This window comes from Solanum pennellii, chromosome 3 (assembly GCF_001406875.1).
Source record: "Solanum pennellii chromosome 3, SPENNV200".
Taxonomy (NCBI): domain Eukaryota; kingdom Viridiplantae; phylum Streptophyta; class Magnoliopsida; order Solanales; family Solanaceae; genus Solanum; species Solanum pennellii.
In genome coordinates this window covers 2238474-2261737 of record NC_028639.1, presented here as the reverse complement: position 1 = coordinate 2261737, position 23264 = coordinate 2238474, and the positions used below count along the sequence as shown (strand labels likewise).

At 36.1% G+C, this 23264-nt stretch overlaps 3 protein-coding genes across 5 annotated transcripts; 2 read left to right on the top strand and 1 right to left on the bottom strand.

Annotated features, from left to right (window-relative positions):
* Positions 1-301: 301 nt before the first annotated feature.
* Positions 302-8307, top strand: LOC107014244 (dnaJ protein ERDJ2A). 2 transcript variants are annotated; one of them, XM_015214094.2, is made up of 11 exons: positions 302-554; positions 1210-1432; positions 1519-1614; positions 2089-2209; positions 2422-2528; positions 2648-2865; positions 4386-4563; positions 4664-4783; positions 5659-5745; positions 6970-7080; positions 7289-8307. In XM_015214094.2, exons 2-11 carry the CDS (start codon positions 1247-1249, stop codon positions 8129-8131), a joined length of 2067 nt encoding a protein of 688 aa, XP_015069580.1. In that variant the 5' UTR covers positions 302-554; positions 1210-1246; the 3' UTR covers positions 8132-8307. The 2 variants fall into 2 exon arrangements, with proteins under 2 accessions (XP_015069580.1, XP_015069581.1); XM_015214095.2 differs by lacking the exon at positions 302-554 and adding an exon at positions 920-1012.
* A 321-nt stretch (positions 8308-8628) lies between these two features.
* On the bottom strand, positions 8629-12431 carry LOC107014246 (pentatricopeptide repeat-containing protein At4g21190). Of its 2 annotated transcripts, none has more exons than XM_015214097.2 (6): positions 12304-12431; positions 11864-11988; positions 11361-11459; positions 10973-11116; positions 10667-10879; positions 8629-9092 (listed from the first exon to the last, which is right to left on the bottom strand). In XM_015214097.2, the coding sequence occupies exons 2-6, from the start codon at positions 11951-11953 to the stop codon at positions 8721-8723; spliced, it is 918 nt and encodes a 305-aa protein (XP_015069583.1). In that variant the 5' UTR covers positions 11954-11988; positions 12304-12431; the 3' UTR covers positions 8629-8720. The 2 variants fall into 2 exon arrangements, with proteins under 2 accessions (XP_015069583.1, XP_015069585.1); XM_015214099.2 differs by having other exon boundaries at positions 12290-12426.
* LOC107014245 (uncharacterized protein At3g49140-like) lies at positions 12425-21517 on the top strand. Its single transcript, XM_015214096.2, has 10 exons — positions 12425-12789; positions 12923-13157; positions 13666-13768; positions 13862-13929; positions 14586-14750; positions 14839-14964; positions 15163-15501; positions 16139-16291; positions 16753-16848; positions 21199-21517. Exons 1-10 carry the CDS (start codon positions 12686-12688, stop codon positions 21301-21303), a joined length of 1494 nt encoding a protein of 497 aa, XP_015069582.1. The 5' UTR covers positions 12425-12685; the 3' UTR covers positions 21304-21517.
* The last annotated feature ends 1747 nt before the right edge of the window (positions 21518-23264 follow it).

The window sequence follows — 23264 nt, the reverse complement described above, 5'->3', positions numbered from 1 at the left end:
CTGTTGTATCTTGTATTTCTAAATTAAAGTTAGGTTAAATGTACAACATTGCCCTTTGATCTTGTGGCCTTATACATGTCACGTGAAAAATTAATTTTAAAATGTAATTAAAAAATAAAAAGATTATTCTTTTTGAAAAAAACTAAAAAAAAAAGAATTCATTTTTTTGAAACGAAAAGAATAGAGACCCAAAAAAAAAAAAAACGCTTGGGCGCCAAAATCTAGAAAGTCACGCATGTTCCTTATGTTAAAATAGACGAAAAATATAAGTTTTTGGGTACAATTTTGCCCTCAACTTCATGGCTCAGTCCCAATGAAAAAGATTATAAAAATCTGTTAAGTAGTACTCTATATATTACTTTATATTTTCCCCAATGTCAAATCCTTACAAAACTCACAATTTTCAATTACAAGCTACAAAGTAAACGGGCTGCGAGAAAAATAAAATCTTTGGGGGCTTACGTTTCGGGTTACCAGTCGTAGTCCCTCAATCAAATTTCAACATTCTTCATAGCTGATTTTGCTAAGTTGAAGAATCCATCACTGATAAAGAGGCAAGTTTTCCCCTCATTATCCTGTTTCGTTTTTATGCAAATCTTGGAATTTCTTGATTTTTACTTTAAGAGGGGAAGATTTTGTTTGAAATCAAATGGGTTTTCATCTTTTGACCTAATCCTGCTATTTGTTTTCTTGGGGGTGCGTCAAATGAGAGTCTTTCTATGGGTTTTGCTGTTGTCTGAGAAAATGAATAACTTTGATTTGTCCTTTTTTTTTTATCGGACTTAGGCTTGCCAATCTGAAGCTCCCATTTTTATGATTTGCCCCAATGTTTTTGAGTTTACTCATTTCAGAGATTATTGTTAGGAATTAGTTTACTTATGTTTCTGTGATATTGAGGTTCATATATTGGTTTCACAGGTTATATATATGAAGGGATCAGTTGATCGAGCGGAATTTTGCTGATAATTTCAGTTGTTTTCCTTAAAATTTGCCTGTTTGTGGTTAAGAGCTGGTACAGTGTAGAATCAATCACATGTGATTCAATATGAAACTATCCATGTCCATTCCGCTTTCGTTCCAATACTAAATGACTTGTCTTAGGGTTCTTTAAATAGTGCAGTATAGTTAGCTGTCATTATTGGAATTAAGGCTGCTATCCCCGTTTGGTGCAGTCCTAATCAATTTGCTTACTATCACTTCTGTTTGCAGGCTATAGCATCTGCGGAATATCTGTGGAGAAATTCTCATGGCTGACACTGGAGAAAATAGTGCCTTGTTCCCAATTTTTATATTGTCAATAATTGCCCTGCCTTTAGTACCCTATACAATACTTAAATTATTCCGTGTTGCTTCAAAGAAGGAAAAGAGTATTCACTGTGCGTGTTCAGTTTGCTCTCGATCAGGAAAATATCGCAAATCCATTTTTGGAAGGGTGAGCTATCAACCAAGCATCTGTATACAATTTTATGTTGGATGTATGCATGGAGTTTTTGCTAATCTTTGAATTTCCTCGTGCAGATCTCTAAGTTTTCAACATGTAGCAACTTTACCTTGCTGTTGCTTTGGGTCATTGTGATTTTCCTTGTTTATAGCATCAAGCAAAGTAGTCGTGAGGTGAGATTCAACCATGCTACAATTACTACAGTTCTCTAAAGACATTGATAGGTTATCCTAGATTTTTCTCCTTGCATATCGATGTTAGGAACGGTTGCAGAACAGGGAACTTAGATAAGGAGATACAATAAAATGCTAGATTCCCACTCATGGGGTTTGAATTTGTGACTAAAAAGTAAAGTTTAAACCTCCTTTTCCACTATACTAGAAGCCTCCTTTTATTTCAAGGTAATTCGAAAACTTATATATATATATATATATATACAAAAAAACAATTTTAACTCTATTTGCACAGTATAATGTGTTGCCAAAAGGAATTAAATTGAACCCCCTTCACTATGCCTTGGTTAGGAAAACATGTTTTGTAATTCCCCCTCCCCTCACCCAGCCAAAAGAATTGGGGAAAAAAAAAGGAGCCAATATATGTTGCAAGTGAAGGTCTGGCTGACATTGGATCTTTTTCTTTCAAATCAGATTGAAGCTTTTGATCCGTTCAGTATTCTTGGGCTAGCACCAGGAGTTACCGAATCTGCAATAAAGAAAGCATATAGGAGACTTTCAATACAATACCACCCAGACAAAAACCCTGACCCAGGTGAGAGGTGTTATTGAGATGCAGTTTATGTGTCACTTTACCTCTAAATGATGAAAATCTCTCTCTCTCTCTCTCTCAAAAAGAGACAAACACTGAGAGATTAAAAAAGAAGAAAGAAAGGGGAAAAAGAAACTGAAATTGATGAAGAATCGGGCATTCTGTATTTTGATGTCTGCTTACCAGTTATATTAATCTTTCTTCTTGATTTTCAGCTGCTCATAAGTATTTTGTGGAGTATATATCCAAAGCTTACCAGGCCCTGACAGATCCTGTCTCAAGGGAGAATTTTGAGAAATATGGACATCCAGATGGCAGACAGGTGCTGATTGTTATCCAGTAATAAAATTATACAAGTCACCTTATCTATGGAATGAGAGAAATATGTTCAGTGCCTTGAAATCCATACACACATACTAACAATATTACGTCCTGCTGTAGGGTTTTCAAATGGGGATAGCACTTCCTCAGTTTTTACTTGATTTTAATGGCTCGTCTGGTGGTATATTATTACTTTGGATTCTTGGAGGTTTTATACTATTGCCAATGGCTTTTGGTGTTGTTTATCTATCAAGAGCATCAAAGTATGGGGGAAATAATGTCAGGCGTGAAACTCTTATCACTTATTTTGAATTAGTGAAGCCCTCCTTGGCACCAAGGTAAAAATATTTTGCTACACATATACACTGTAATTGTTCAGTACATAAATATACATTTGACACGTGTCGTTGTGAAGTCTCCTGTAAAAATATGATGGTGCATTAACCGAAGAAGTAATACTAACTTGATCAAATTAACTCTCTTAGAATTTGTCTTAAACAAAAACTTCCTTTTGAATTTATACATCCTCAGCCGAAAAAGAAATAGTAACTCTTTGTTGGAGAAAACCATTGGTTGAGAGCTCCTACTTATCCCTTGGCAAATCAAACATCAGAATAGAACTAATCCTATTTTCGATAAGGATGGTGGGAGGACTGCTCTTTTTCAGTTCTGTAAGTGTTAGATGTCATCCGGTTTCATTTTTCCTCTCTAGCTTCTGGTGAATCCAGAAATCAGTATAAATCCTTAACTAACTGCCTCGTGTTTAGATTTTGTCCATGAATTAAATATCTATTTCTTTACTTCCCTCCATGCTACATATGCTTAACCAATGTAGATCAGCTATTTGTAATTGCTATATAGCTTCTATGGTTCCTCTAGATAAGATTATGTGAGCATCCAGTCAGAAATTTAATTATTTATTTTGTAAATTGTGTCAAAATTGGATATAGTTACCAAGTACATGTATTGGTGGGAGGTAGCAGGTACTCTGTGAAATTAGTTGAAGTACATGGAAGGCCCCAACACCATACAAAAAGGATAAATAAACTAATAATTACAACATTGGGTTCTGGAGGTATATCTTTTGGTATCTTGAAGGGCATGTTTGGGGCTGCTATAGTTCCTTTCAGAAAAATCTTAATATTATCTCCTATGTACACAAGCAATTGTCTGTTAGCCTAACAACATTGTTCAAGGCAAATGTCTATGCAACTCATATTCATTTGTTCTTTGATTGATGTATCTGTCCATAGGACTTCCTAGGATTGAATTTTCGTCTTGTGAAGCATGTTACTTGAAAGCAAAGAATTTTGTTAGTGTGCATCTCCCATCTTCCTAATCAATCTAAACCAGCACTGTGTTACGATCCCTGCCCCATGTGTGACTTTATTAGTAAAGTGCTCTTTTTTCTTTACTTAAAGATCAAGTATAGGTCCTGACGTTTGGTTTAATTTTCATTTAAATATTTCCTTTATTGTTTTTCTTGGGAATGACACATTGTCAAATTATATTATATAGAAGTCACCATCATCATCAGATAAAAAAGTTATTTTCATTCACAATGACAACTATGTGTCCAAAGAAAATATTTCCTTATTGTTCTTCATCAAAATATTTTCTTTGTTGTCCTTAATGTTGTTCCAATTATCTTGTTCCTTTTTGTTAAACAATCTTGATCATTACACATTAAAATCACATCCTACAGAAAGGTGTGGAAGGTGAGAGGCTGTTTGACATGTTTTAATTATGTACTCCTTCCTCAATCTTTGAAAATTAAGCATTTTGCCTTGGTTGATATTGAGTGTGTTCAGTATGTATGTGATTGTTTTTAAATGACTCGCGATATTTGAAATGACAGCAAAGTTATGGATGTATTCGTCAAGGCAGCTGAGTTCATGGATATTCCAGTTCGAAGAGCTGATGATGAACCTCTTCAGGAACTCTTCAAACTTGTGAAAAGTGAACTGAACCTGGATGGTAAGAATGCCAGACAGGAACAAGCAAAATTTTGGAAACAACTTCCAGCTATTGTTAAGGTGAAGTTCAAAAGAGATATAGCAATGAGTCATGATACTTGAAGCATTTTGTATTTACCATAAATCTCTTGTAGTAAGCTTGTTTTCCTTTCTTTTTCAGGCCGAATTGTTGATTCAAGCCCATTTACTTCGTAAAGCAGACACTTTCTCTAGTAACTTGCAGCAGGATTACAAACATGTGCTGCAGTTTACGCCTCGCCTTCTCGAAGGGCTAATCAAGGTAAATTTGTGCATTACTTTTAGTATCATGCAGTTTTACATCTGAGAGTTTGTTTCATGCTATTATTATTCATCAGATGGTACATATGCTGACTTTTGGTACTTTGAGTTGAATTTGATAGATTGAATTTGTTATGGAAGTACTAGGTTACTGGTGGGAAAGCTAATAGGCGGTCCAAATGGAAGTAATTCTCTTGTTTTTCTTGCTAAAAAACACACCACCTTTTATTTTCCAAATAGAACAACCACAACAAACACTCCAAAGTAAATAAAAGGATAACTATAAAATTGCCTGGAAATAGAGTAAGACATTAAAAGGCAAGCTCAAACTGTAACATTCTTGGGAAACTGACCTGGGTTTGACATACACAAGCCAGTCTAGGTTGACAAGCTTTTTAGCAATTAAGTTTTGAAGAATTGTCTTAACCAAGTTTCCATTCTTTAAATTCTCCTTTCTGATCTTCAGCAATCCAGACTCCTAATCTACTTCTCGTTTGCATCATAGTAAAATGTAAATTGTGAGGGCAGAACGAAGATATTAGAACAGTATTTCACATTACTTGGCATATTTATGGCGGTTAGGTGGAAACTTTGGAAGATTTTTTTTAATCAGTATTATGTGTTTGAGATAGTTTAGTTGATATCTTATAGATGTAGTTTTGAACTTATTTTGTCGAACAACTTTTCTTTTAGGTTGAGATAGTCTGATGTTATGCAGCCATCCATCCATTTTTTTTTGTACATGAATATGATTTGCTGCTGTTAAGTATGTGTTGGCTAATATAAGTTGACTTTAAACTTTAACTTTTGGTTTCTTATCTACCCTCTTTTTCAACTGTGACTTGGAGTTGGTCATCTTGTTTATTGTTCATGCAGATGGCAACTGTGCCACGCACTGCTAAGGGACATGGTTGGCTAAGGCCTGCAATTGGAATCGTCGAGCTCTCCCAGTGCATAATTCAGGTCTTTCATCTAGTGCTGTTTAAGCAATACTTCTGTGATCGTGTCAAATGACTTATTTACTACTACTAAAGTGTCTGTAAGCATAGTTTTGTCATTCAACTGCTAAAGTTTAGGTTGATTTAGCAAAGTCTTTACATCCATGAGGAGGTACTTTGATTATGTTTTGGTTAAAGGGAGGTAACCTACTATCTCTACATACACATGAGAGCAAATTAGATTTTCCCTGTTGACTAGACCTGGAAACTGAGTCTGGTTGGCCCAGGAGACCGACCTAACAGGCCAAGAAAATGGGTTCCGAAACTGTCCCAGACAGGCTGGGCTGGTCCCAATTGTCTCCCAAAATCAATGAAGACCGGGCTAGGCTAGCTATTGGAATGGACCAGGACCGGGTGGGCTTGTAATAAAAAGTAACTTGCATTTTGATAATATTTGAGGTTTCAATTTGAAGAATTCTTTGAATAATCATCAGCTTCTCTGTAATCTTCTGCCGTTAATTCGAGTTGGCAAATGGGCGGAATGGGCTGAATTTGGGCAGGTCAAGACGGGTTGAGTTATCAAAATGGGTGGGTTATTGATCCATTCAAAAGTTACTTTGGCTGAAATAGGTTGAAATGCGAGTCAAAACCCAACCTGCCTTTACTAATTTTTAATGCTTTTTTGTTCTTTCATAAATTTCTTAGTACCTAATAAAATTATTATTTTACTTTGCGAGTATATATGACAAACCAAATAAAAAAAATGTCTTTTTTTAAAAATATTTTGACAAAATTTCTCATGGATTAATGTGGGTTACATATCAGCCCCAACTTTGATGGCCTGAAATTGACGGGTCAATAATCCGCCCAAACTTGGTCGGGTTGGTCGGTTTATGATTCCATGGGCTGATTTTGCCACATCTACAGTTGGTATTTTTTGAAGTTTCAATTTAAGATTTGTAAATAATTACATTTTACAATGTAATGTCTTACATTCTTCAAAATTATGAACAATAAGTTTAAACAAACCCGGGGCTCTCCTAGTAAAAGCTAGTAATTTTGGGCTTTGAACCGGTTCCATTCCCCCCTGGAGTTTTAACTGGACCAAACTGTCCTAGTTGGTAGGTCACTGTCAACATGCCTCCTTTTCATTGTACCTTGAGGTGTGTGCGACCTCATATTATCCGCATTAAGGTAAAAGCTTCAGATTTTCAGAATATTGAATCTTGTTCGTCTGTTGTGAATGCAGGCCGTTCCCCTTAGTGCTAGGAAGGCAGGTTCAGGATCCTCTGATGGTGTTGCTTCGCTTTTACAGCTTCCAAATTTTAACGATGCAGTCATCACAAAGATAGCGAAGAAGGTAAGCATCTTTTCCTATTCAGACATATCAGAGACGTTCCTTGAGAAGTTGGCTATAGACAGTTATTAGAAAAGTGTGGTTGTTTGCTTGCGAGTACATGCAGCATTCTTTCTTCTGTTCATATTTACCACTCTATAATTGTTTAATCATTACTCAAGACATGGTTCTTGTCATAGTCATAACCTTTACTCTTTTTTGTCCATGGAAGGTGCGTACACTACAGAACCTCCTGGACATGACCCTTCAAGAACGTGCTGAGCTGCTTTCTGATGTTGCTGGCCTATCCGCTGCTGAAGTGCAAGACGTAGAGAAGGTGCTAGAATTGATGCCTCGTGCAACAGTTGAAGTTACATGCGAGACTGAGGGCGAGGAAGGCATCCAAGAGGGGGACATTGTCACCGTGCAGGCATGGGTGACAGTCAGACGTGCTAATGGTTTGATCGCTGCTCTTCCACATGCTCCATACTATCCATTCCCCAAGGGAGAGAATTTCTGGTTTTTACTTGCAGATGCCAATTCAAATGATGTCTGGTTTTCTGAAAGTATCAACTTTATGGATGAAGCAGCAGCCATAACAACTGCTTCAACAATAACCGAAGCGAAAATGGAAGCATCGGGGGCAAATATGGAGGAGATTGCTGCTGCTGTTAAAGATGCTGTTGCGAAAGTTAAGAGAGGGTGCCGACTGATCTTGGGCAAGATCCAAGCTCCACAGGCAGGAAGTTACAGTTTAAACAGTCATTTGATGTGTGACGCATGGATTGGCTGCGACACAAAGACAAACTTAAAACTAAAAGTATTGAAAAGGAGCAGAGCTGGAAGTCGAGGTGGTCATGTGGCTGGGGGAGTGCAGGATGAGAATGACGTTGAAGATGAAGACGAAGATGACATTGAAGAGGACGAAGAAGGTGATCAGAGCGAGTATAGCGAGGATGAGGATGAGGATGAGGACAAGGATGAAGACGAGGATGATGAGGTTGACAAACCAAACAATAATTCTAATAGAAAGGGCTTTGCTAATGGCTCCGCTCGAAGAAAGGGTAGAAAGTAAGTTCCAAGGCAAATTCGATTTGCATAATGGGGTCTGTATTTTAGTATCTGCTGAAATAACGCTATTCATTTTCTAGACAGTTACTTGGGTTAAAATGAGTAAACAAATTATTTCTTAGTGTTGATCTCTTTTTGTTTTCTTATAATTTGTTTAAGTACCTAATAATTTCATCTGTTTATTGTTGTACTCATCAAACTAAACTGTTCTTTTACAAAATATTTTGACAAGGTTAATATAGATCAATTTTGATAATATACCAACTCAAGCTTTTAAATGGGCAGATCAAAACAAATTGAGTTAATAAATGAACAAACCAGGGACCAGCCTGAACTTGGAGCAGGTTTTATCATCCTTACTTACGACACTCATCTCTTGATATATTTGCAGGATAAAAATCCCTTCACTTGGTTCTTGCCCTCTCATTTCACTTGAATACATTGCAGTTATGGGGCAGATTAACTTAAATTGCAGCTAATAGTTTTGGGTTTTCCTCTTGGTTCATTTGACAATGAGCAGTTAAATTCATCACACGAGAAGAATCACAACAATAAATGTCAAACGAATGATTACTTTATAGGAATTCAAATCATTAAGTTGACATAGAGGATTCCCTTGTTTCCCTGGATACAACTGATATTTCACCAGGTTCACACTCTTCAGCGTCTTCGATTTGCTCTACATAATCTTCATTTGCTTGATCTTGTGAGTTCTCGTCGAACTCAGACTCATCTACCTCTTCAGACTTACTTTCAACATCATGATCGTGAGATTTATCAAGATCTTTTGTTCTTATTTTAACCCTCTTTCCTTTTATGTATCGATATTCCCACTTTGGGGGTGGATATTTCTTATTTAATTTCTGGTACTTGTCCAACATTCCCAGTTTCTGAAAAACATTTCCCACCATTTTGACAACTGGCACAGTTGGCCTAATACCAAGCTCTTCCATGTCTGCGAATATCTGCAGATGAATAAAAATCTACATATCAGCAATGAAACAGACATGGAACACTAATTCAATTAAGAATACTATACATTGATGGTTCATGTAGAGGAAAAAGCTTCCTACCAATATATAGTGTCAATTGAAAGAAGAGTAAGAGAATCCCGAACAATTCCAACTGCTGTCAATACCTTCTCAAACCAAAACAGTCGAAGCAAAAGTATGTAAAAACATTCAGTGGTATGGTGGTTTTCTCCACCTACACTCGAACTCTCACAAAGAAGCTTGCTCACAAGTCTTTCTTATGGTTGTTGAGGCCCGTGAGCATGCCCTGCGCTAGTTTTGGCATTGACCTAATGGCAGAGCTCACTCTAGGAGAATAATTTCCCCCGTGATGGAAGGTACCAAGCCTATTCTCCCGAAAAGGTTGTTGGTGCAACATTCGTACCAATAACCCCATACTAGCTTGGTGTTGCCCAAGAATAGCACTTACTTTCGCAAGCCAAATCTTAACTTATTTTGAAGGCACCAACCCACTTATCCAACATGGTTGTGAAGTATTCACTTTCCATCCATAGCAACCTCAAGATGGCTAGGCATACAGGGAAGAAACTCATATTCCCTCGTGATGTTTAGTTAGCATCTGGAAGTGATAGGTAATCCACAATTAAAGAGTACAATAATTGTGAACACAAACATCAAAAGCTTAATCTATTTTACATGAACAGGTTCTGCTGAAATCATCCACTGAAGCTGTGTTTATTATATGAAGTACTCTCTTTTCGGCTTAGTTCTATTTTCCTTCCTGTATTTTTGTGCTTAATCTGTAACTTCAACATATCAGATTTGAGCTAGTTTAGTTGTTGCAATATAAACAGTTCTTTTGGCAGTTACCAACCTCAAATTGTTCTCTTCAGTCTTCACTACCCATTCCCTAAACACCCTAAACTCCCTCACATATAGCAAACTTGCTACTATCTCTTATATATGTCTTAGCAACCTCAAGGTATTTGTATGTGAAAAAGGCTGAGGTGGTATTGCGAAATTGGCTTAAAAGAAGGGATATCACGAGGCAAAAACCACACATTTAAGTTCCTATATGATATTGTTGACTCCTCTATCAAGAGAACTAATCAGGGTTTCATTCAAATGGAAAAATAAGTGTTTCTCACTGTGGGAAGACATACCAAGACCAAAATAAGAACACACAATGGTTCAACGGATGAAATGTGAACTTTCTTTCATTAATTTGTTTTCTGAGAACCACTTCTCTGAAATTGTATGTTTGCATTGCTTCCTTTGTACATTAGGTTTTACCACAATCCTTCTTAGACTACTACATTAATTCATTGCTAGCTTCTTAAGTTTATTAAAAAAAGAGAAGAGGAAAAAGTCACACATAATGCTTCTTAGTTGCCAAAGTCTTGTAGCATATAGTTGGACTGTTCCATTACCATTGAAAAAAATCACTTATCAAAAGGCACTATTCCATGGAAACAGAACTATCAAGGTATTACTGGAGAGAAACCAATTAATTGAAGAGAATGAGTACAGAAGCAACAAAAAGGGAAGGCATAAAAAATGTTGGATACCTCAAACATCTTCTCATTCATCTCCTTGTGATAGTATATGGCTATCATTTTCTGAAAGAAAATACGAGGCATGCTTTCCAGATTCTGAGAGAATAATTTCAGCCAAAGCTCTTCAGCTTCCTCAAGTCTTCCATCCTCAGCCAAGGCATTTAACAACGCAAAATAGCTTCCCATTGTTCTCCCTTGACCTTTACTCAACATCCACTTTGTCACCTAAAATTAGATACCCTCGATTGGTAAAATTTATACTAGGACCTGATAAGCCTTTTAAGGAATGAAAACTTAGGTCACCAGATAGGATGATACCTGAATTATCCTTTTCCACTCTTTTTCATTCTCAAGAATTTTTAATGCTTTCTTCACTGTGATCAGAGGGAACTCCAGTTCCCATGCAATGAATGAATCAAGCGCTCCGTAGACTTCTTCCTTGACATTTGATAATCCCTTTATCTACAAAGAGAAAATCCAAAAGTAAGCTAAAATTCTGTTAAACCAGACTTATATATTATATCATTATTTAGGATGCAGGTGCCTGTTCATGTGGGGGTGATCAATAGTAATTTCTTGATTATGCATACAGAAGGGAAACTAAGACAAGAACCTGAGGTAAACACTCATGTTAATGCCGAGAAATTGAAACCTTGTGTCTTGAAATCATACCAAAAAAAAGAAATACTGTAAAAGAGAATCTTACACACTCAACAAGCTTCAGTGACTTGGAAATGGTCCCTATTTTCTTTTTTGTTTTCCACACTCGAGGATACCTTGGTCGTGGACCTTTAGCTTCGCACACCTGAGAAACATCAGAATATGACAGAGAGGTGACTTCAAGAGCAAGAAGAGAGGAAATAGAAAAGAGCCGTGTGTACCTAAAAGAGGAAAAGGAAGACAAGGCAAACAATAATGAATCACAGGAACCCAAATTGAGCATATTTCTTTTAATCGTCCAAGTGAGGCGTAACCTCTGATTCCTCCTGAAGGAAAATTGAAGTCCTTTACAGTTACCATAGGGTTTCTCTAAACTTCTACAAGTTTTTTCATTTCCAAAATATTAAATCCTTTTCTCTTATTACTTTCTAATAACTTTCAAACGTATTGACATTAGCACTGCAGCTAGCAGCTTAGCCTTTATAGAACTTACATAGCAGTGGGGAACAACGAATTTGTTAGGCTTCAAAAATATCTGCAGAATCTTACCACAACGTTACGATTATAGTTCTTGGGGAGCTGAACTGTTTCCTGTCTTCTAGTAGTAAAAATTACCGGAGAATACCTCAGACAAAGCATTCTCAGTGGGAAAGAAAAAGCATCAGTTGGAACTCCTGCAACACACAATTCAAGAATTAGATAAAAGAACACTCTTCCCTCATTTTAAAACCTTATCCATACACTCCACACAGAAAAAAAAAATTATATTTTGATGAAAGGGTTGCTCGAATGATAAGCATCCTCTATCTCCACCTCCACCTCCACCTCCAACCCCGTGGTAGTGGTTTTGAATCACCGAAAGCAAAAAGGGTGGGAGATTGTAGTGGGAGGTTAAAAAGACAAATCTTTTTTTCTCTTTATGGTCAATAACTGCAACCAACATGGTCCAAAAATCAAGAAGACTGAAAAATTTACCAGAAAATACTCACAACTAATTGAGAGCTGAAAGTGAAACTGTATTTTAATGGCTTCCCAAGAACAAAGTCCGTTCGCACACATGGAGAACTGAGATATTTTCTCAGTGGGAGGGTTTATCCTAGTGAACCACCAAATGAACCCCAAGGGCATTACAGTAATTACACACCGTTATTTTGGAAGGTGGACTCAGCTGTAGGGACGGTATGGGAGCAGACATGGAATCTTTTATCGCATATTGCTAATGAATAAAGAAGAAGAAACAAGCGAGGCGCTTTCAAATGGATAAAAGATTGATGGACGAAGAAGATCTTTGAAAATCCCCTCTACTTTTTGCTTCTATTTCACCGATCTCTTCCCGTTAATTCAATTCCTCAGTTGCTGAAAACTTGAAAAATGCTTATGGTAGAACCTGCCGCCGTCGCCGTTCGTTTCCCCGCCGGTAACTTCAACCGCACCTCCCGCCGGTTTTCTCACTCCGCCAGTTTCTTCATCCCTCGGTACTAGTTTTCCTTTTACTGTCTCTATTACTGATCCAGCTGATTATTATTATATACTAACAGTAAAAAGCACACAGTGCAAGCTCAAATGATGTTGTAAACTCGTTGCGGTATATGTACTGTTTGCTTGTAGGAATAAGATAAGGAGGTTGACAACGGAGTATTGTGGTGGTAGAATAAGAACGGGTAAGGGAAAATGTGGAATTAAAGCAAGTGCGAGAGATCAGCCTAATGCGAGTTCTGGACCAGTGAAACAGAATGCGAAGCCATCCAGGTATCATCCGTTTGAAGACATTTCGGATTCGGAAAATGGGGAGAATGAGGAAGCTCAACTGTCGCCAGCTGAAACTGCTAGAACAATCATTGAGGTACCTGTAAATACTATTGTATCATGCTTGCTTTATTTGATCGTATGTTGGAAGCATATGCTGTTTTTGAATGCAAATGTATAGAGATTTAGTCATTAGCTGTTGGAAATATTATAAAGAAAGAAGAAGAGAAAGTTTTGGATGACTTAAAGATTTTATTTCCTTACTGAATTATTGTTTCACAGTGGCCCTTGGAAAGCTGGATAGCATCCAGGGTCATCCATGGTGGTCAGAGAGTAGCCATACAAACATCCAGTGTCAGGACATTACTCCCAGGCTCTCAATATCTTTCTGCTTCCCCTCTACCCTGTCATGAGCAAATATAATACAATTTCCATTACCACATGATCTTTAGTTATACACCAGAGCAACACTAACGATTTCAGGTTTAGTAAATAGTGCATGAGAACTTTTCCTGGCCAGATAACTGATGAACTCGGATAGCTATTTATCACTGTAGCTAGTTGTCTTCAGAAAGCTAATATTTGTTTTCCTACTTGATCTGTAGGTAAACAGCAAAGCAACACTCATGTTTTCAGGTGTGGTCAACAATGAAGTGCAGGAGAACATTTTCTGGCCAGACTTGCCTTATATAACTGATGAACTTGGAAGTAAGCTGCTCAATTCTTGTCATTTAGCATGTTTTCCTACCACTAGTACATTTTGGTAGTTATGAAGGTTTATGTGCTTTGCCTTTTGGTCAGACATCTACTTTCAAGTGAAGAATGATGAAGACATCCTGCAAACTCTGACAGCTGAAGAAAACGTTGTGGTATGGACATTGAAGTTAAAAAGTTCTGTCTGTTTCATGTTTGCAGAATGGTCAATTTGATGCATTGTTCATTTACATATTTTTGTGATTGGATCAGACCGAGCATACTGCCTTCTGTGATTATTTCCAAATGATTCTGCCATGTTGCATACATGTTTCTTGATTAGTCAATGGTCCAGGATGATATGTACTAACCTTTTGCAGAAGTTCATGTCATCAATGTATAACGGTGCAAGTTGTATTATTCTAGTTTATCTACCATGCAGGATAAGTTTGTCTGAGTAAAGAAACTTCTTGATTGTTGTTTCTATAATCATCTTCCCATGGAAAGACTGTTCTATCATGTAATTACTTGCCTGTCTTCAAATATCAGTTATTTTTAGACAAACTGGAAGTTTGCTTTTAAACATGTTTGTTGGTTCCAACCATCTTGGAGCTCTTTTAGCATTTCAGGAAAGGAAAAAAAGAGAATTTTGAATATTGATAGGAAGCTATGTGTATGCATAAATGTTAGTACCTATGATTAAGCTGACATAAGTCAGTTTTTTTAAATTTATCAAAAAAGATCTTTTTTGTTACCTTGCTAGGTTGTAAATGACCAAAAGTTGATAAGAAAAGAGTTCTGAATGCTTGCTTAAATTTCAAATACGATGCAGCAAGTAATTATTGGCCTAGATACTGCTGAAATGCTACGTGAACTAGAGTCATTTGGTCAATCTGAAGTTGATTATGGCATAGATGATTTTGACGATGAGGACAGTGATATTGATGACGAAGATGACCTCGATGAAGATGACAATGATGATGGTGACAGTGACGAGGTATTTGTTTATTTCAAATGCTGTACTTTTTAGAATGCGAGTAACTGCACTTTCCATTTAATAAATCAGTTTAAATGCTTGTTGACAGGATTGGGTTGCCATTGTTGATGATGAAGATCAGGATGGGGATTCTGATGGGTCATTGGGGGATTGGGCTAAATTAGAAACCATGCGCTCTTCTCATCCAATGTATTTTGCCAAAAAGATTGCTGAGGTGATTCTCTACATCATTGATTTCACGCCATGAAAATTCAAAGTTAAATTTAAGAGAAACAGTAAATCGATTTCCTATTGAGGGAAATCAGCACTGTTAAACATTTATTTTTCTGCACATGCTGGCATTAAACCTTCTGCATCTGCTATCTAATTGGTAATTTAAGCCACTTCATTTGTCGTCTTCTTTGCTTCTCAGGTTGTGACTGATGACCCCATAGATTTCATGGACCAGCCTCCTGCAGGTCTTGCTATACAAGGCCTTCTAAGGCCATCCTTCCTGGAAGAGCATACTACGATTCAAAAGCAGATATCTGAAGATACATTGAGTGACACGGACTTAAACCGGATAGAAAAAGATGATGACCACAAAGGAAAGGGTGGTGTTCAAATAAATGGCCACAAACATGAGAGTGGATCATCACAAGAGAACCCAAGTTGGGAAGAATTGGAAAAGGATGAGATCTTAGGAAATGGAACTTCATTTTACAAGCTAGAGATGATCAGAATTCAGTTAATTTCTTCCAATGGGAATCAGGTACCTGTGTGTAGGTTTTATGTGGTTCAACCTTGATTGTTGTTGGTTAGCATTCCCTTCTTGCCTCTCCACGTGTCTCAGTTTAGGTAGTGCACTTTCTGTATTTACATTAATTATTTTGGTCATCTCGAAACTTATTGTCATATGGAGAATCATTGTGGACTTCAATAAGTTCTGATGGCACAGAGAGCAACAATAAATGAATATTTAATTTAACAAGTCAGGAATATGAAGGAATAACTATCATTAGAACAGAAAAAGGAAAAGAGGGTACTCTTTTTCATTCAATTTCTGAACAGAAAAAATGTCTATCCTGAATTATACAAGTTTGTATGCCAAGTTGAAATCTAGTTTCGGAAAATTGACTCCATAAGCAGGATTCTTAAACTGTTTTGTGTCATGGAGGATGATAAATGATGTGATACTTTCACTGTGGATTTTCCCTACCAAGTGAATCTCGTACACAAGATCCATGGGATGTTCTTTTTTTTTTCTCTTTCAATTGTTTTAAATGAAATTTGACCAGTTCTCTATCGGCATTCTTTGACCATTTTCTGCTTGTGGGAGATTCCCGTGTACATATTCACCATTATTCAGGGATTACCAAGTTGATGTTTTCTTATTTTGGTGCTTACAGATCTTTGTTGAGTTAGATGATTTTAGGAGAGCTAGGTCTGATGCAATTGTACATTCAGCTGCCAAAATAATATCTCGGCTTAAAGCTGCTGGAGAGAAGACTATGCAGGCTCTTAGATCTCTCTGTTGGAGATGCAAGGGAATTCAAGTGGAGGTAATGGTCCTTCAGCCTGTATCTTAGATTCAAATATTGTTCTGAGATCAGTAGATTTACTTCTTTTTCTATCCTCAGAAGTTCATTGCTGTACAACCCAGGGATTGGTCTACAGGGAAATTTTTTTTAAGAAAACCATGCAACTCAACCTCCCTTTGCTCATGCGCTGGAGAATATTTTAAAAATATAAGATAAGAAGAGAAACCTGAACATGTGATTGGAAGATAAAATGTCCGAAACCTAAAACAAACTTTTTTTCCTGATAACAATGTCTGGTATTTTAGTCAGAATTTTAAATTGAAACAGATGATTTGGGGTCTGTTATTTATTTTGTTTTTTTTGAAAATACGAGTGTGTCTGTGTTTACGATGGAAATGTGTCTTATACTGAACTAGATCTTCTATTAAGTATGATGCTAGCCGGCGTATTCATCTAGAGTTTCTTCTTGCAATTTATGGCAGGAGGTGTCTCTGATTGGTGTGGACAGCCTTGGTTTTGACTTGAGAGTTTGCTCTGGAACACAAGTCCAAACACTTCGGTTTTCATTTAGAAAGCGGGTAAGATATTGTAATGCTTTATATTCTTAGGAGTTTTGGGACTCCATCCTTAATTTCTAGTCTTGTTGAATATCTATTGTATCGTAAATGAGTTCCTTCTTTGTGGATCAAAGTCCTTGACATAAACTGAAAAACAGACTCATTGATGTGTGTGGTCACGACATCTAAAAGATTACTCTGATAAAGAGGCATATTTATGTCTTGCATACCTTCAGATGCATGCCTGATTCATTGTTATTGGCAAAACATGTGTGTGTCTTTTCAATGAAGAGTGGTTGTGAGAAACATGGTCACTAAGGATTAATATCTCTGACCCCAAATTGTTTGGGACTGAGGCGTTGTTGATGTTAGAAGATTGACGGTGAAACGTGAAAAGAAGACTTTCGCATGCTGTGATGCGAACATGAAGTATGTGACCACTTTATTTAAACCCCAAGCAATTAGAGAGGGCACATTTATACTTACTCAATTATGTCTTCAATAGCCAAAAATTGAAATTTAATGTAAAACCAATTAAGGGGTATCTTATGTGAAATTTTTTGAAAAGCCAAATTGAATAAGGAAAAGGGGAAGGCAACCTGCACATACATTTTCTTATACTAGTTTCTACACACGTGCTTCGTACGTGTGTTTCATGTGAATTTTTATAGATACATTAGAATGATTAAAATTTCATGGAAATATATATGTAAATTGTAATGAATAATAAAATGTAACAATTACAAAATAAGAAAATAAAGACTTACGGCAATAAAACATTCATAGAAAACTAAATTAAGAAGTCTAATAGAAAAGACAAAGAAACAGATTTAAGAAAAAATACAACGTAGACATTATTCATATAAGACTGATGTATATATAGATGAAAAAATAAGTACAAAATTAGTACATAACTTTCTGAGTTCTTATCAATTCCTTCAATATCCTATCAAAATCCAAGAGTCTTCTTCATCTACTTTGACTATAGAATAAAAATAATAACCTAATAATCTTGGTAGGGGTTTTATGATATAAAGAAGTTGAATTCATATAGATAGAGTAGAAGGAATATCAAAAGATATCTTAAAGTTTTAGTTTAAATATTTGGAGGTTATGAATATGAAAAGCCGAGAGTTATGAACATTAAGAGTATATGAAAAGACGAGAGTTATGAACATTAAGAGTATAAAAGTTGAATAAGTAGTTAGAAAATAATAATAAATAAATGAAGAATATGAAAAAAAAAAAAAAGTTAGCAAACCATGTAGAAAGAACAACTAAAGTTCTTATCATGTAATTAAGCATCAATGAATTTAATTTTGTGAAGCTAGAGTCATTCTTTTATAATAATCAAGAGGACATTATCAATGTGTGTCTCCATTTTGTTGATTTGCATCCTTTAAATTATTAAATTTCGTTATTTATCATAAAAGATAATACTTTATCCACATAAATTATATTATTCATGAGAGGGGTTAAGGAAAAGTTTATAAGAAGAGGAAAAGTATAGCAATTTAGGTAAAAACTTTTTTTTTAAAAAAAATTATAATTATTATATACATATAGATTATAGATGATAAATATTAATAAATTAGATATTTAATTAGCAATTAATCTTAGGAAGTCTAAAAGTCATTGACATTTAATCAAATTTATACAATCTAATATTTAAATATTTTATAACAATTTAATTTATAGAAAGGGTAAAATCGTAATTTAACTTTCAACTTTTTTTATTCATGCTTTTTGTAATATATGAATATGATATGATATGATATGATTTATTCATCTTACCTTCTAGGTTATTGGGATTATGTGTTCTACTACCGAAGGTAGTCCATTTTTGTTCTAATTTCTTCTCAGCAAGAGAAAAGTTGAAACCTTGAAGACATATGGTGTCCTATACAACAACATACCCAATGTGGTTCCACCCAATGGGATCTGGTAGAGAAACTGTTTCTGATAGACCCCTGGCTCAAGACAAAGACGTTCTGGAAAAGACACAATGAAAATACAATAGACAATCGATAGTAACAAAAACAACAGAGAGTAACAAAATTGTACTATAACAAAATAATACTACAAACAAACTACACGAAATAATGGATAGTTGCAGAAATCAAAGAACAAGGAACTACAAAAGTAGTCCTACGACTAATAAAAAGGGCAACAAGACAAGACACTCCTGCCAACTAGTAGTAAACACTTACTAACCTTCAACCCTAATTCGTGTCCTCCACACCTTCCCATCTAAAGTCATGTCCTCAAGCTACAACTTCCTCATGTCCTTCTCTTGAATCCATCAATAACAAATCTCTCAAACCTCTACACTGGGCCATCCGTGCATCTCCTCATCGCTGCGGCATCTGTTAATCTTCTGAATGTGAGAGATAGTTGGTCTAACTACCACTTTGTAGAACTTTCCTTTTAAGTCTAGGTGACACCTTAGCACACAAAACTCCAAAGCAAGCCTCTATTTCATCCACCCTTTACCATACCCTTGTCAACCTCTCCATTTCCTTGGCTAATTGACCCAAGATGAAACTACCTCTCTTCTGGATGATCTGCATTATCAAGCCTCACTTCCACATCAGCCTCATGCATCATATCACTGAACTTGCACTCCAAGTATTCAGTCTTGGTCCTGCTTAATCTGAACCCTTGAGACTCCAGGTTTTGTCTCCAAACATCCAACTTAGCGTTTACTCCGTTGTGAGTCTCGTCAATCAAAACTACATCCGCAAATAACACACACCATGACACCACACCCTGAATACAGGGAAGTGCTCCGAGTCTTCTCTCATTGTCGATACTCGGGTCTTCATGGGAAAATGAGTATTTTCTCACATATTTTTTGGTATTTGGTAAGTAAGCATTAATATATTTCAAAGAAGATACCATGGCATAACTAACTTTTAGGGGATGGGGCCAAGGAGTTTGGGCAGTGGCGGGGCCTATATATGTATTAGGGGTGCTTAAGCACTCTCCGCCTTTTGTGACAAACATTATTATTCAAGTACAAAATTTAGTAATTTATTGGAATGTGTTAACCGAGCAGCCATAATATAATCTTTTTGGATCCACCACTGAATTTGGGAGGGCGATTTGAAGGAGTGGGGAGTTGGTGGAGGGGTGGGGGTTTGGATGAGGGTGGGCTGGGTGGGTTGAAACGATCAGTTGGAAATGACGTGGGAGAGTAAACGGAAAATGACTTGTCTCCTTGATATTGTGCACGTCCTAGTAACTCAGGTGAGTTATGCCTAATTTTCGCTTAAGCTATGATCCCTGTTACTTTACAGGTTTCTTCTAGCTATTTATTAGTCTAATAATTGCAGTGAAGAAGACAGTGTCTTTACATCGTTACCTTCTCAAAAGAAAAAAAAAGACACTGTTTTTACATGAAAACACCCAACTTATAAAGGCGAAAAACCACAACCTGCACCTTTGTAGGATTTGACCCAAATCCACTAAATCAATGACCTTAACATAATTTAATTACAAGAGTTGCAGCTAGGAAGTAACTCTAATCCCCAAAGCAATAATATTCGCAGATAGTTGCTTCGTTTTTCAAGTTATCCCAACTTGAAATCCAACTTCTAATTCTGTTTATTCCTAAACAATTGCTTCTAGGAAAGCTGAAAAGGTACAACTTGATAATCACCCTAATTCGAGAATTTTTAGACCTGACAGTTGCATAGACTTCTAAGCCTGAGACAAGTTCTTCAATCCTTTAGACATGACAGTTGCATAGACTCCCAAGCCTGAGCAAGTTCTTCAGTCCGGTTCTTTCTATCAGAGGCTGCTTTGAAAAATAAGTCAAAACTTGAGTCTCAATAGCTGTTGCTTATTTGGTTGAGTTCTGTCTTTGCTTCTTGTGTGAGTGCCTTATCTTCTTCTACGAAAGAGTTCTTTGTTTTTAACTTCAGATCATTGAGGTATAGTTGTTCACAACCACCTTGTGAAGTCAAACTCTTCCATACGCCGTATTTGAGTGGAAGACTTCTGCTTCACTTCAACATTCCTTCATCCACTTGTTTTGATGGAGTTCACCTCTGATCTTTTACCAACTTCCTCGGTCTTCTGATTTTTCTATTCTTCTAGCTTTCATTGAACTTCTACTCCTTCCAGTAGTCGTGCTTCAGCTAATGGAACAGATCAGCATTGCACCTGGTCCATTAACCTGTTCCAAGTCCAGTCTTGATCCAGCCCAGCTAGCCAGGCCAACACATTTCCAAAATGTTAAAACTAACCAAACATGGTATTTTCGAGAAAATAATTTCCTCCCTGCCAAACACACTCATTGTATTCTTGTTGCCTGCATTTTTCTTTTACCCAGTGTACGTGAAACGGTAATAGAATGTTTTTTTGCAGGCCTCATCGGAGTATAGTGCTGAAAGACAACTTAATGATCTACTGTTTCCCAGGATCCACCACAAGTCGCGCCAAAAGAAAGAAAGTCAGCAAGCTGAATCATGAAAAACTGAAGACACAAGTCTATTTATTCTCTAGATCTTGTTGTACGACTTCTGACTCAGAATTGTACATAGCATGTAGCGAGTATTTGATCGATTACATCATATTTATTTCAGTAAAGAGTCATAATTACTCAATTTTAATATGAACTCGACTTTGTACAGCTTAATTCCCATGCTGAAGCAATTTTGGTAATATGAGAATTTTTTTAACCTTACTGTGTGAAACTACTTTCGGAACATTTTACTTATTTCATTGGAACAAAAGGTGTGATCGATTGTACATTTATTTCAATTTGTATGTAAGAATCGGATAACTGTTTGCTCGCCTTTGCAATCAACCTATATATTAAATTAGGTCTTGTGTCTAATTCATACTCAAAAACTAGCTCAAAGGGAGGAGGATTGCTCAAGTCTTATAAGAAGTCGATCCATCTCATTATCCACCAATACGAGACTTTTATCATTCTTTTAACACTATATCTACTCCATCCGTCTTACAAGCACAAGTATAGTTTTGAGTTAAAAATTGCATGCACGCACACATGGAAATAGGAGCTGTAAAGACTCGAAGAAACATCTGTTGAGATATTAGCAACAAAAAGCTGCATTACTGTTGCACTCCTAGAATCATCACTATTTTTGCAGTCATAACAGAAATAAGTTGTATAGTAACTGTTAATTAGATTAACTAAGAATTTTTCATGTAGGGTGTGTTTGGTACGACATGAAAAATGTTAGAGTTTTTAACTTATTTTCTTGTATTCAGTAGGTAAGCAAAAACTATTATCCTAAAAGCATTTGTATAAATACTATGAAGGTGGGGATAGGGAGGTAGGGATGTCGGATGGTGGGATGAGGACTATTGCGTTAAGGTAAAGATGAGGTGTGTTGGAGAGTAGAGAGGACACAATCCACATGAAATGTCACGAGTAAAACTTCTTTTTTCCTATTTTTATTAGGAAATTCATTTTCCTCATTTCTTAAGGAACTTGTTTTCCTAGAGATCGAACATTATTGGAAAAAATGCGATAATAATGTCATTTCCTAATCAACATGACATCAAACACTGCTAGTATATGGCTATGAAAGAATAACATAACTCCATATATGAAGCTAATTGAGTGTTTATGTTGTTTAATACAAATCAATTAAAACATATGTTGAAATAAAATTCGAGAAAGTTTCTTACACCATTACTTTCGGTGTTTAAGACTATTTATTATTTATATGATCTAAGCAAATAGGAATATTTTACAAAAATAATGTCATTTTCGTAAACTCCAAATAAATGTTGTCGAAACTAAGTACTAGTACAACGTACAATAAGTACTACAATGACTCTATTAATTTAGGCTAATTAATGCCTAGGTACGTAATGCACATACTCTCTTGATTGTCGGTATAATATGGTGTTTTGTTTAGAATTTAGATCGTATAAACTGTCTTTCGATTTACTACGGTAAATTGATAATACATCGTTGTGTGTTGAGTGTCAAATTACAAATAAGGTCTATGATATATCTATATTTTTTCAAATCTCACTCGTAGAACTATATGAGATATGTTATTATTATTGTTATTTGTCGTTTTCTTTCAGCTTACTTCATAATTAATCGTAATTACTTGAATGTCATGGCCAAGTTATCGAAAATAGACCAACAGAGATATGAGTGGTGATGAAGGGTGTGTTTGGTACGGAGGAAAATGTTTTTCATGGAAAATATTTTCTTAGAAAATGTTTTCTTGGAAAACAAGTAGATTTTGGACTTATTTTCTCATGTTTGGTTGGTGAGTAGAAAATATTCTCCGGAAATGATTCTTAATGTTTGATTTATGAATGAAAAATGTTTTTTAGAGACATCTTATATTTTTTACTAGAGCAAAAAATGATTTATGAAATTGAAAATATTTTTTAGAAACAAAATTATTATTTTTTGGGATGATGGTGAGGGTTGGGGGGGG

Bases quoted from the DNA above. Each gene is read 5' to 3' on its own strand.
- LOC107014244 (XM_015214094.2), top strand. From the start codon at position 1,247: ATGGCTGACACTGGAGAAAATAGTGCCTTGTTCCCAATTTTTATATTG. The intron at 2,210-2,421 runs GTGAGAGGTGTT...CTTGATTTTCAG, and splicing joins AGACAAAAACCCTGACCCAG to CTGCTCATAAGTATTTTGTG. The intron at 7,081-7,288 runs GTAAGCATCTTT...TGTCCATGGAAG, and splicing joins TCACAAAGATAGCGAAGAAG to GTGCGTACACTACAGAACCT.
- LOC107014246 (XM_015214097.2), bottom strand. From the start codon at position 11,953: ATGCTTTGTCTGAGGTATTCTCCGGTAATTTTTACTACTAGAAGACAG. The intron at 11,460-11,863 runs GTAAGATTCTGC...GATGTTTCTCAG, and splicing joins ACTATAATCGTAACGTTGTG to GTGTGCGAAGCTAAAGGTCC. The intron at 9,093-10,666 runs GTATCCAACATT...ATTCATCTGCAG, and splicing joins TGAATGAGAAGATGTTTGAG to ATATTCGCAGACATGGAAGA.
- LOC107014245 (XM_015214096.2), top strand. From the start codon at position 12,686: ATGCTTATGGTAGAACCTGCCGCCGTCGCCGTTCGTTTCCCCGCCGGT. The intron at 12,790-12,922 runs GTACTAGTTTTC...GTTTGCTTGTAG, and splicing joins GCCAGTTTCTTCATCCCTCG to GAATAAGATAAGGAGGTTGA. The intron at 13,930-14,585 runs GTATGGACATTG...AATACGATGCAG, and splicing joins CAGCTGAAGAAAACGTTGTG to CAAGTAATTATTGGCCTAGA.